Source organism: Entelurus aequoreus, linkage group LG22 (assembly GCF_033978785.1).
Source record: "Entelurus aequoreus isolate RoL-2023_Sb linkage group LG22, RoL_Eaeq_v1.1, whole genome shotgun sequence".
NCBI lineage: Eukaryota > Metazoa > Chordata > Actinopteri > Syngnathiformes > Syngnathidae > Entelurus > Entelurus aequoreus.
In genome coordinates this window covers 23,706,017-23,720,358 of record NC_084752.1, presented here as the reverse complement: position 1 = coordinate 23,720,358, position 14,342 = coordinate 23,706,017, and the positions used below count along the sequence as shown (strand labels likewise).

The following is a 14,342-nucleotide window of genomic DNA, read 5'->3' as shown; positions in this document are numbered from 1 at the left end:
TCTCGTGCGCACGAGAAACTATCTAGTGATCACAAGAAAGTTTCTCGTGCGCACGAGAAACTTTTTCTAAAGTTATAAAAAAAAAAAATTTAAATTATAATTTAATTTTTTTTTTTTTTTTTATAGGTTTTCCAAAATAAATCAACTCAAGTTATGGAAAAAAAATGCCAACATGGCACTGCCATATTTATTATTGAAGTCACAAAGTGCATTATTTTTTTTAACATGCCTCAAAACAGCAGCTTGGAATTTGGGACATGCTCTCCTTGAGAGAGCATGAGGAAGTTGAGGCGGGCAGGGTGGGGAGTAGGGGGTAGCGGGGGGTGTATATTGTAGCGTCCCGGAAGAGTTAGTGCTGCAAGGGGTTCTGGGTATTTGTTCTGTTGTGTTTATGTTGTGTTACGGTGCGGATGTTCTCCCGAAATGTGTTTGTCATTCTTGTTTGGTGTGGGTTCAAAGTGTGGCGCATATTTGTAACAGTGTTAAAGTTGTTTATACGGTTACCCTCAGTGTGACCTGTATGGCTGTTGACCAAGTATGTCTTGCATTCACTTGTGTGTGTGAAAAGCTGTAGATATTATGTGATTGGGCCGGTACACAGAGGCAGTGCCTTTAAGGTTTATTGGCGCTCTGTACTTCTCCCTACGTCCGTGTACCACTCCGTACAGCGGCGATACCGATAATTTCCGATACTACATTTTAAAGCATTTATCGGCCGATAATATCGGCAGACCGATATCAGACATCTCTACTCAGAAGTATTTATTCGATGATAGTATTGTATATTTGTGTAAAGCTAATATTTACATACTGTGTTTTACATCTCAGTATGTTTGAATCACGTAGCTCCATTCACCATGAATTGATTCATGTGGACCCCGACTTAAACATGTTGAAAAACGTATTCGGTGTTACCATTTAGTGGTCAATTGTACGGAATATGTACTGTACTGTGCAATCTACTAATAAAAGTTTATTTTAATCAATCAATACCTTCCTGCTTGGCACTCAGCACCAAGGGATTGGAATTGGGGGTTAAATCACCAAAAATGATTCCCGGGCGCGGCCACAGCTGCTACTCACTGCTCCCCTCACCCCCTTCGCCACACCTCATGTGTGTGTGTGACAATCATTGGTACTTTAACTTTATGCATTTGTCATTGTGTGTATTTCAGTTTTACAAGTAAAGTGGAAGACAAAAGTAAAGATAAGTACAAGACTAAAGTAGCGTACAAGACAAAGCAAGATCAACAATAATAAAGAGACTAAATGGATTTATCTGCTTCGGAACTTTATTAGAACATCTTGGATTGTTTGTTAGCTGTCTGCAAAGCGGTATAACCTCAATACGTATAGTGAGGGCAGAACAATAACTATATGCGATTAATTGCAATTAACTGCATCAACTATGAACAGAATGCAATTTATCGTGATTAAATATTCAAATAATTTAACAGGGCTAGTTATGACGTGACAAAATGTGGCAAAGTCCATAGTTGTTCAAGGCCCTGTACAGGAAGTAGGTGTAGAGTCAGCGATCACCTGGTGCGGTAGTAGCAGACAGCGATGCAGTAGATGCTGCTGATGATGAGAATGCATGAGGCCAAGGCAATGATGACAATGTTGACAACTTTGAACTCTGCGGAGAAGAAAACAAGCACGATGAAAGGAAGTTGCTCAAAGTTTTACAGCTAAGGTTAGGTGTGGAGGGCATAATCCAAAAATCAACTGTTTGGTCACCTCTCTATGAAAAAAAAAAAAAAATTAAAATAAATCGCGATTCTTAGTTGTAACGATTCTTAATCAATTTTAAAAAAAACTATAAAAAATTATTATTTTTTTAAATGTTTTTTCTTTCAATTGTGTCCTGTCTAGCCAAACAAATCATATCCTTGATATAAATGTCCATATTTGATGTAAATATTTATTTTAGAAAAGAGAAAAGTTGGATACTTCTCATGTTGCATTATTTGTATTTTTATAGCATTGTATTCATTGTATTATTTGTTTTAGGTAATATAAAAGTTTATCAGAGCTGTTTATCTATTTGATGGAGGAATGTAGTTGGTAATCATAGAACTGGCACCCAATGTTATCCAAAAAAAAAAGGATTGATTATTACAATCGTTTGGAATCGATAATCGATTCTGAAACAAATCATTTTAGTTGTATTCCTAAAAAAAATTAAAATGCTAGCATGCTAAAGCAAAATAGTGCTAAGTAACAAAATTCATGACTTTTAGTTTAATACCTAAAAAAAAGGTTAAAATGTTAGCATTCTAACGCAAAATAGTGCTGAGTAACAAAATCCATGACTTTTAGTTTTATACCTAAAAAAATAATTAAAATGCTAGCATGCTAAGCAACATAGTGCTAAGTAACAAAATCCATGACTCTTAGTTTTATACCTAAAAAAATAATTAAATTGTTTTGTTTATGTGGTGTTTCTTTCAATTCTGTCCTGTCAAGCCAAACAAATCATATTGTTGATATAAATGTCCATATTTGATGTAAAATATTGATTTTAGAAAAGTTGGATACTTCTCATGTTGCATTATTTGTATTTTGTATAGCATTTATTTCATTGTATTATTTGTTTTAGGTAATATAAAAGTTTGTCAGAGCTGTTTATTTTATGGAGGAATGTAGTTGGTAATCATAGAACTGGCACCCAATGTTATCAAAAAAAAGTATTGATTATTAGAATCGTTTGGAATCGATAATCGATTCTAAAACAAATCCTTTTAGTTGTATTCCTAAAAAAAATTTAAATGCTAGCATGCTAAGCAAAGTAGTGCTACGTAACAAAATCCATGACTTTTTGTTTTATACCTAAAAAAAAGGTCAAAATGCTAGCATGCTAAAGCAAAATGGTGCTAAGTAACAAAATCCATGACTTTTAGTTTTATACCTAAAAAAAAGGTCAAAATGCTAGCATGCTAAAGCAAAATAGTGCTAAGTAACAAAATCCATGACTTTTAGTTTTATACCTAAAAAAAGGTTAAAATGTTAGCATTCTAATGCAAAAGAGTGCTAAGTAACAAAATCCATGACTTAGTTTTATACCTAAAATAATAATTAAAATGCTAGCATGCTAAGCAACATAGTGCTAAGTAACAAAATCCATGATTTTTAGTTTTATACCTAAAAAAAAGGTTAAAATGTTAGTATTCTAACGCAAAATAGTGCTAAGTAACAAAATCCATGACTTTTAGTTTTATACCTAAAATAATAATTAAAATGCTAGCATGCTAAGCAACATAGTGCTAAGTAACAAAATCCATGACTTTTAGTTTTATACCTAAAAAAAGGTTAAAATGTTAGCATTGTAACGCAAAATAGTGCTAAGTAACAAAATCCATGACTTTTAGTTTAATACCTAAAATAATAATTAAAATGCTAGCATGCTAAGCAACATAGTGCTAAGTAACAAAATCCAAGACTTTGTTTTATACCTAAAAAAAAAGGTTAAAATGTTAGCATTCTTACGCAAAATAGTGTTAAGTAACACAATCCATGACTCTTAGTTTTATACTTAAAAAAATAATTAAATTGTTTTGTTTTGTTTATGTGTTTTTTCATTCAATTCTGTCCTGTCAAGCCAAACAAATCATATTGTTGATATAAATGTCCATATTTGATGTAAAATATTTATTTTAGAAAAGTTGGATACTTCTCATGTTGCATTATTTGTATTTTGTATAGCATTTTATTCATTGTATTATTTGTTTCAGGTAATGTAAAATGTTATCAGTGCTGTTTATCTATTTCATGGAGGAATGTAGTTAATCATAGAACTGGCACCCAATGTTATGGAAAAACAAGTATTGATTATGAGAATCGTTTGGAATTGAGAATTGGTTCTGAAACGAATCGTTTTAGTTGTATTCCTAAAAAATATATTAAAATGCTAGCATGCTAAGCAAAATAGTGCTAAGTAACAAAATCCATGACTTTTGGTTTTATAGCTAAAAAAAAAAGTTAAAATGCTAGCATGCTAAAGGATATTGTGCTAAGTAATGAAATCCATGACTTTTGGTTTTATACCTAAAAAAAAGGTTAAAATGCTAGCATGCTTAAGCAAAATAGTCCTAAATAAAGTCCACAACTTTTAGTTTTATACCTTAAAACAAATAATACAATGCTAGCATGCTAAAGCAAAATAGTGCTAAGTAACAAAATCCATGACTTTTAGTTTTATTCCTAACAAATTATTAAAATGCTAGCATGCTAAGGAAAATAGTGCTAAGTAACAAAATCCATGACTTTTGGTTTTATAGCTAAAAAAAAAGTTAAAATGCTAGCATGCTAAAGGATATTGTGCTAAGTAACGAAATCTGTGACTTTTAGTTTTATACCTAAAAAAAGGTTAAAATGCTAGCATGCTTAAGCAAAATAGTCCTAAATAAAGTCCACGACTTTTCAGTTTTATACCTTAAAAAAATAATAAAATGCTAGCATGCTAAGCAAAATAGTGCTAAGTAACAAAATCCATGACTTTTAGTTTTATACCTTAAAGAAATTATAAAATGCTAGCATGCTAAGCAAAATAGTGCTATGTAATAAAATCCATGACTTTTAGTTTTATAAAAATAATTAAAATGCTAGCATGCTAGCATAATCACAACCCTAGAAAGTCACATAGTTTGCATACACAATACAAGAAAGTATGATTGCAACAATAAAACAGAACATTTTAAGTTAACTTTAGTAATCAAGTACTATTGTAATAATGGTAAATATAAAAGTGTACACTCTATCCATCCAGTTATTTGCAGTATCATTCTGCTGGAATAAAATGAGATAAAAGAGGATAACAGACCAAAAACTGCTGCTTCCAGAGCATCATCTTGCAGATCCAAAGTTGCATTAAGATGGAGACTACCCGTACTAAGTGTCATCACTCCTTCTTCTTCCTGTAGTCCACTCATGTTGCTGCCTCTGCATCCAAAGCATGGAGCGAACCTTCGCTTCGAGCTTCTGGCATCACATTCAATACAAGCTGGGGCCATGTGACTCAAACTGCTTGGCTCAGTTGTCATGGAGACGAGCCCTCTTTTGTCACCCCTCATTTCAACTCTCGTCTCTCCCTCGGCCCTCATCGTGTTTACCGCTCATTATTCTGCTCAAGTTGGGGAAAGTATTTGTGATGGTTGGGCAGAGGAGTCCTCAACATGTAGGCATGTTGTATACATACATACATACATACATACATACATACATACATATATATATGTGATCATTACTATAGGCTTGTGCTGAATTCCACATTTGGTATTTAAATTTAAGTCATTGAAATATTTATAATTGGAATTGGAATTACAGAGAGAGGAATTCACTGCACTGCCATTTAGAAAAATGCTTTATAGCTGTCACATTTAAGAAAGGTTTTGACCTAAGTACTAAAAATACTTTATAAACACAAAAATTTAACACAGATTCCCTCAATTTGAAAGTATTTTTTTATTTTTTGGGTATTTTTTTTAGTTTTACACCTGCGAAGTATGTTACAATGCGAACATACTAATTGACTTTTAGTTGTATGCCTAAAAAAATCAGTAAAATGCTAGCATGCTAAGCAAAATAGTGCTAAGTAAGAGAAAATCCATGACTTTTAGTTGTATACCTAAAACAATATTAAAATGCTAGCATGCTAAGGAAAATAGTGCTAAGTAACAAAATCCATGACTTTTAGTTTTATACCTAAAAAAAGGTGAAAATGCTAGCGTGCTAAAGCAAAATAGTGCTAAGTAACAAAATCCATGACTTTTAGTTTTATACCTAAAGAAAGGTTAAAATGCTAGCATGCTAAAGCTAAATAGTGCTGAGTAACAAAATCCATGACTTTTAGTTTTAATCCTAAAAAAATTATTAAAATGCTAGCATGCTATGCAAAATAGTGCTAAGTAACAAAATCCATGACTTTTAGTTTTATATCTAAAAATATAATAAAAATGCTAGCATGCTAATCAAAATAGTGCTAAGTAACAAAATATATGACTTTTAGTTTTACACCTAAAAAAAGGTTAAAATGCTAGCATACTAAAGCAAAAATAGTTCTAAGTAACAAAATCCATGACTTTTAGTTTTATACCTAAAAAAAGGTGAAAATGCTAGCATGCTGAAGCAAAAATAGTGCTAAGTAACAAAATCCATGACTTTTGGTTTTATACCTAAGAAAGGGTTAATTGCTAAGTAACAAAATCGATAACTTTTAGTTTTATACTTAAAAAATTGTAAAAATGCTAACATGCTAAAGCAAAATAGTGCTAAGTAACAAAATCCATGACTTTTAATTTTATTCCTAAAAAAAAAATTAAAATGCTAGCATGCTAAGCAAAATAGTGCCAGGTAACAAAATAAATGACTTTGTTGTATAACTACAAAAAAAGCTAAAATAATTAATCATGCTAACACTTAGCATGCTAGGAAGATACCGCCAAGTAACAATATCCATGACTTTTAGCTTTTTACCTAAAAGTAGGCTAAAATATTAGCATGCTAACACTTAGCATGCTAACACTTGGCATGCAAGTAAGATAGTGCCAAGTTAATGTAGTGACACAATATAAATATCTGATTTACAGAAAGGTGATGCTTTTATTTAAAAATATTTGCTGTAATACATTTTTTTTCCATGAGTTTTATAGTAATAAACAATAATACAATAGAATACAATTGTGTAGAAGCCTAATTCTGAAATACACCAAAATGATCAATTAGAATTTTATAGAAATGTACATCTATTTCTTCCAATTGTAAATTGGAATACTATTCTATTTTATTTCAAATTCATGGAATTGTATTTAAATTAGGGAGACTTTTTCATTTGATTGATTGAATTGATTGATTGAAGCTTTTATTAGTAGATTGCACAGTACAGTACATATTCCGTACAATTGACCACTAAGTCGGGGTCCACTTCATGATACAGATATATACTATATATATACATATATAAATATATATATATACTATCTTCATAATAAAGTCATCACACAAGATAATCATCAGAGTATATACATTGAATTATTTACATTATGTACAATCCGGGGTGTGGGATGAGGGGGAGGGGGGGTTAGTTTTGGTTGATATTAACACTTCGGTCATCAACAATTGCATCATCAGAGAAATGTACATCGAAACAGTGTAGGTCTGACTTGGTAGGATATGTACAGCAAGTAGTGGACATAGAGAGAGAGATCAGAAAGCATAAGAATAAGTATCTACATTTGATTATTTACAGTCCGGGGAGGTGGGATGTGGAAGGGGGAGGGTGTTAGTTTAGGGTTGCAGTTGCCTGGAGGTGTTCTTTTAGTGCGGTTTTGAAGGAGGATAGAGATGCCCTTTCTTTTACACCTGTTGGGAGTGCATTCCACATTGATGTGGCATAGAAAGAGAATGAGTTAAGACCTTTGTTAGATCGGAATCTGTGTTTAACGTGGTTAGTGGAGCTCCCCCAGGTGTTGTGGTTATGGCGGTCATTTACGTTAAGGAAGTATTTTGACATGTACTTCGGTATCAGGAAGGTGTAGTGGATTTTATAGACTAGGCTCAGTGCAAGTTGTTTTACTCTGTTCTCCACCTTGAGCCAGCCCACTTTGGAGAAGTGGGTAGGAGTGAGGTGTGATCTGGGGTGGAGGTCTGGAAGTAATCTGACTAATTTGTTCTGGGATGTTTGGGGTTTAGATTTGAGGGTTTTGGAGGTGCTGGGGTACCAGGAGGTGCATGCGTAATCAAAAATGGGTTGAATGAGAGTTCCCGCTAGAATCTTCATGGTGCTTTTGTTGACCAGAGAGGAGATTCTGTAGAGAAATCTTGTTCGTTGGTTGACCTTTTTGATTACCTTGGTTGCCATTTTATCACAGGAAAGATTAGCCTCTAGAATGGAACCTAGGTAGGTGACCTCATCTTTCCTGGTGATAACAATGTCACCCACTTTTATGGTGAAGTCATTGACTTTCTTAATTAAGGTTGATGTGGGACCCAAATAGGATAGATTCCGTTTTACCCAAGTGTATGGACAGCAAGTAGGTATTTTGCACAAGCCTGGTGATACTGTCCGTTCCATTTTTTTCTGTTCTTCATCATACGCATACTCTCACATGTCGAAAAAAAATACGAGAAGGGGAGAAAAACGTGCAAATGAAAGCACTCGATTTAGAGGAGGAACCGACAAGAGCCAAACGTGTCCAATGAACAACAAAGACGGCATTCTTCCTTTTCCTTATGCTTCATTTCCTCCGCTGCATAATAGTTTTTATCATGCAATTAGTAGAGCGTCTAATAAAAGAGGGTCTGTTAGCCGGTTTGACAAGATGGACTTCATCCATCTTCTACTTTCTTCTTCATCCTGCGACACAAGTTCACATTAGGAAAACACAACCAAAGCACTTTGCACTTGACCACCATGAAAATTCATAATGCGTTTTATTTATTCCCCATTTTCATTGGAGGAATGCATTGCTTATTTTAGGTAATACAGATGCACAACAGTGGTAGGATTGAACAAAACCTGCATAGGTCATTACAAAGATGTTCCAAATTAGTTTTAAAAAAACACATTACATTTATCAGTAATATGACAAAACCTTGAACAAGTTACATTTTGGTCTTTTGATCATGTTTTGTTTGGCTATGGTCTGTTTGGTTTTTGGACTCTTTTTAGTTCCTGTTTTCACTCCCTTGCTTTATCACCATGACGACCATTAGTTTCACCTGTTTCACGTGTTGGACTCACATACCTGTTTTTAATCACGAAGAGACTATTCAAGCCGATAGTTGCCAGGTAGTCAGCCTGGCGACATTACCTCTGTTACTCTGTTTGTGCTCACTTCTTGCCATAGTTACCCTTGATACCATAAATTATGCTAATCGTTTCACGTCTCAGTATATGTAGAATATATTTATATTATTTATATATTATATATATAATATATTACATATATTATATTATTTATTATTATTACTGTCTATAGTGAGCGAACTGTGGTGCTGAATTTCCCCCAGGGATCAATAAAGTACTTTCTATTCCAGACCTGGGCATTGTACGGCCCGCGGGCCGCATCCGGCCCTTTGCGCATCCCTGTCCGGCCCGCGTGAGGCCAATCATAAATTACAAAATAAATTTAAAAAAGTATCTATGTCGAGTGTGCAAAACAACGGTGCTGCTTTTGTTTTGAAAAGCGTTATTTGTATTACTTCCGTGTGGACGTATTCGCGTGTGCGATTGTGAGTGAATTGAACGGCGCAATTACAAATTACAAAATAAAGTTTAAAAAACATCTATGTCGTGCGCGCAATACAACTGTGCTGCTTTTATTTTGAAATGTGTTATTTATGCCGTATGTCCGGAGGGAACCTGTGATTGAAGGTGCATAGAGACAAGTGATGAGACGCTAAAAAAAGAAAAGTTGATGAGGAATGGCGTGTTTCCAACAAGAGATGGACTGCCAAGTATTTCTTTACATAAATTAATGGTAAAGCCGTGTGCTTAATGTGTGGTACACAGGTTGCTGTGTTTAAGTATCATTTTAATCGCCACTACACGAAGAAACACGAGGGAAAATACCGGAATGTGTCTGATGAAGCGCGCGCAAGGGAGGCTGATGCGTTGATGGCAAAACTGCAAACCCAGCAAGGACTTTGTGCCATATTTCACACCCCCAGAGATGCAGCCGTCAGGACAAGTTTCGTCATTTCTCACAAAAGCGCCAGAAAAAGTAAGGCGTTTTCTGACGGAGAGTTTATTAAGGAGTGCTTATTGGACTTTGTTGCGCTGATAATGCCCGGAGACATGGACTGTTTTTCGCTAACTTTGGATGAGAGCTCTGATGCAGTCAATTAAAGAGACAACCACAGGTAATGACTTGTTCACAGAGGTAAATGCGTGTTGGGACACGCTGGCAGGTGTGACAATCCAATCCACTTTATTTATATAGCACATTTAAACAACAAAATGTTTCCAAAGTGCTGCACAACAATATTACAAACAATATTCAAATATTATCCTTAGCTCCACCAATGACTGAATAAAAAGAAAAAACAATTACATATAAAACCAATATAAAAAACAATATACAATAAATATGATTAAAAACTATTTTTAACAACAGATGGTTGTCCAAATCTGATGGGGAAAAATGTTGGATAATGCAGGATAAAGTGACCATCAAAAGCAATCTGCTTTTGTATAAAGTTAAGTTAGGTTAAATTAAATTATTATTATTAATTATTATTATTATTATCATCATTATTATTTATCTTACGGTATATCAAAAATAATATTGAGCAAAATTTAATTGAAATATTGTCGTGTGGCCCTCCAGCAGTGCTCGGGTTGCTTATGCGGCCCCCGGTGAAAATTAATTGCCCACCCCTGTTCTATTCTATTCTATTCTACTCTACAGTAAGTGTTTTTTTTTTGTTTCATGTCCATAGTCTAAGTGTTAGTTCATGTTTCATGTCCTAAGTTTTTTGTCTGCGCCTTGTGCGCGCCTTTTGTTTGTTCCTTTTTGAGTAAAATTAAGTCATGTATATACCTTCAAGCCATGACTGGTCTGGTCCGATTGCATTCCGGGAAAACCATCCCCGCAGAAAGCTGCGTAATAATCCATGCCATGACAGATACCTTGTGTACAATATCACCAATTATTCTATAATCTATCATTTCTTGTCTCTTGTTCTGTAATATTTCCAATTAAAACAACAAATAAAAGGTTAATCTATTTGTTAATTTGATATGCGTCAGCCTCTGTTTTTCCCCCCGACCTATTTCATCCCTACAAGCCTGTTTCACAATTTTCTCTGCTCTTCAGGGGATTTCATTGAAGTGCCTGTGGTTGCTACATATATATAGGGTACATTACATGGGGGTGTGGCCATGTAATGTACCCTATATATACATATATATATATATATATATATATAACAAACAGACACTTCAATAAAATCCCCTGAAGAGCTGCGAAACAGGCTTGTAGGGATAAAATAGCCTCTGTGTTTTTTCCTGACCTAACGTATATTCCGCTCTACCCCGGTATTGACCACTGTATAACGGATAAACCACAGAAACCTTGACTATATGTTTATTTTATATACTGTATATATATTTTGTAATAGGTCCTGTGCAGCCACTCAGGCAAATCATATTGTTGATGTAGATGCCCACATCTGCTGTACAGATCTGCCTTACAAAAGAAAAGTGTGGGATATTTTTCTAGTTGCCTTATTTGCATGTGACTTTTCGAAATGGATGTATTTAATGTTTAGCGCAGACAAGGCACGGGAGAAGCAGGAGACAACCAGCCTCCAAGCCAGCGAGAGACCACAGCCAACGTGGGCAGAACGACGGCAACCTCACCCCGGGAAAGCCCGCCCCGGGCCGCCACACCCAAAACTTCCGAAACAGGACCGCCACCGGAACCACCCAAGTATATCTAGCTGCGGCCGCGGAACTACTAAGTCACATTCACTTGAAGACGTGCCCACGAGGGTGACGACAACCGGAAATCAGAAAAAAAATGAAGTAAAATCAATACTCCATCCATCCATCCATTTTCTACTGCTTGTCCCTTACTGCTCAAAATAAATTACGGTTAGGGTTACGTTTTGGTGAAGGTTCGGGTTAAGGTTGTATATAATCAATGGAAAAAGCAAAACAGTCAACAACCGAAATAACAACAACCAATGGCGCGTTGCATTAGCCATCTTGGATCATATTACAAACTCTCCACTCTTGCATTGTCAGCGCCTCTGTCTTTAAAACACGATTTTCCTCACCCTTTTGGGTGCCACTTACAGCGGGCGCCACTTACAGCGGGCGCCACTTGGAGACGTTCTGCGGCCATAGCTAGACCCTGTTCGAACCACCAGCCCTATCCCTGAAGGGACCCTAACGATGGACAAGGGACACCCAGCAACTGCCCAACCTGCCTTTGAGGAGGGGCAAAAGAAGGTAAATTTAAGTTACATACATATGAAACATACATTTAATCCAACAAAATACAAAAGCATGGAATTTAGAAGTGTTATTTGTTTTACTTAAACAAGTACAAAACCCAAAACCAGTGAAGTTGGCACGTTGTGTAATTCGTAAATAAAAACAGAATACAATGATTTGCTAATTCTTTTCAACTTATATTCAATTGAATAGACTGCAAAGACAAGATATTTAATGTTCCAAATAAGAAACTATTTTTTTTTTGCAAACAATCATTAACTTAGAATTTAATGGCAGCAACGCATTGCAAAAAAGTTGGCACAGGGGCATGTTCACCACTGTGTTACATGGCCTTTCCTTTTAACAACACTCAGTAAACGTTTGGGAACTGAGGAGAACAATTTTTGAAGCTTTTCAGGTGGAATTCTTCCCCATTCTTGCTTGATGTACAGCTTAAGTTGTTCAACAGTCCGGAGTCTCCGTTGTGGTATTTTACACTTCATAATGCGCCACACAATGGGAGACGGGTCTGGACTACAGGCAGGCCAGTCTAGTACCCGCACTCTTTTACTATGAAGCCACACTGTTGTAACACGTGGCTTGGCATTGTCTTGCTGAAATAAGCAGGGGCGTCCATAGTAACGTTGCTTGGATGGCAACAAATATTGCTCCAAAGCTGTATGTACCTTTCAGCATTAATGGCACCTTCACAGATGTGTAAGTTACCCATGTCTTGGGCGCTAATACACCTCCATACCATCAGAGATGCTGGCTTTTACACTTTGAGCCTATAACAATTCAGATGGTTATTTTCCTCTTTGGTTCGGAGGACACGGCGTCCACAGTTTCTAAAAACAATTTGAAATGTGGACTCGTCAGACCACAGAACACTTTTACACTTTGCATCAGTCCATCTTAGATGAGCTCGGGCCCAGCGAAGCCGGCGGCGTTTCTGGGTGTTGTTGATAAATGGCTTTCGCTTTGCATAGTACAGTTTTAACTTGCACTTGTAGATGTAGCGACAAACTGTAGTTACTGACAGTGGGTTTCTGAAGTGTTCCTGAGCCCATGTGGTGATATCCTTTACACACTGATGTCGGTTTTTGATGCAGTACCGCCTGAGGGATCCAAAGTCACGGGCATTCAATGTTACGTGCAGTGATTTTTCTAGATTCTCTGAACCTTTTGATGACATTACAGAGCTTTAAAGGGTGAAATCCCCAAATTCCTTGCAATAGCTCGTTGAAAAATGTTGTTCTTAAACTGTTGGAAAATTTGCTCAAAGTGGTGACCCTCGCCCCATCCTTGTTTGTGAATGACTGAGCATTTCATGGAAGCTGCTTTTATACTCAATCATGGCACCCACCTGTTCCCAATTAGCCTGTTCACCTGTGGAATGTTCCAAATAACTGTTTGATGAGCATTCCTCAACTTTCTCAGTCTTTTTTGCCACTTGTGCCAGCTTTTTTGAAACATGTTGCTGTCATCAAATTCCAAATGAGCTAATATTTGCAAAAAATAACAAAGTTCACCAGTTCGAACGTTAAATATCTTGTCTTTGCAGTTTATTCAATTGAATATAAGTTGAAAAGGATTTTCAAATCATTGTATTCTGTTTTTATTTACCATTTACACAACGTGCCAACTTCACTGGTTTTGGGGTTTGTATTATTGATAATTGCGTTTACTAAATCATTGCTTTGACACACGGAAAAAGTATGCCAATAAGAAATACTAGTAAGAAAAAAGCTGAAAGTATAGCCTATGCCATGTTAAAGGAAAACAAGGAAATCAGAATAAATAATGAATGATGTGTTTATACTTCTGTATGATTAAAAGTATTATTTAGCATTTTTTTTAGGATGAATTAATTGATGTATATGCTGTTGATTGACATTTTAACAACATTAACATAAAGAAGATGCTTGGTTTATGGTAAATCAACATAAACGCGCTGAGATGGTGTCAGATGTGTTTCACAAAACAACCACTAGATGTCACACTTTGCTTTTATGACTGCACCTCATTGTTTGACTTTGGGCCTTGGAGGTTTATGAGTCACTTGTTCTCCAGGTTTGCATACTGGAATAAACAAAGACAGAAGCAAAGTGAACAATCAAAGACAACATGTGTCACACAGGACATGACGTCTATGTTTAAAAAAAAAAAAAAAATGTTTGATCTCGTTAATGTCTGTCATTATTGGTGAATGTTCCCATCCATCCAATCCTGTTTAGGCGTTAGTTTGTTTTTTTATTTCAAGTGGACCAACTATAAAATAATACAATAAAAGCCTGTGATTTTTTTCACTGATAACTCAAGTATTAACACACTTGGAGGAAATGATAACATTTAATCAGTTAAAGGTGTTTCATGTTTTGTTATTCACATTTTATTGAAA

The 14,342-nt window shown here is 35.4% G+C and overlaps 1 protein-coding gene across 2 annotated transcripts in view; it reads right to left on the bottom strand.

The window, feature by feature from the left end:
* si:dkey-246e1.3 (uncharacterized) overlaps positions 1 to 14,342 on the bottom strand; it is a 90,998-nt gene that overhangs the window by 2,285 nt on the left and 74,371 nt on the right. Inside the window, exons 1-2 of one of the 2 annotated variants that reach the window (XM_062032381.1) lie at positions 4,823 to 4,954; positions 1,543 to 1,639 (exon numbers count right to left, since the gene is read on the bottom strand). The exons of the other annotated variant lie outside the window; for it this stretch is intronic. Of the exons in view, the coding sequence (XP_061888365.1) occupies positions 1,543 to 1,639; positions 4,823 to 4,931 (206 nt within the window). The 5' untranslated portion in view covers positions 4,932 to 4,954. Of the gene's footprint in view, positions 1 to 1,542; positions 1,640 to 4,822; positions 4,955 to 14,342 lie in introns of those variants that run through there. 2 annotated transcript variants of the gene reach the window in all.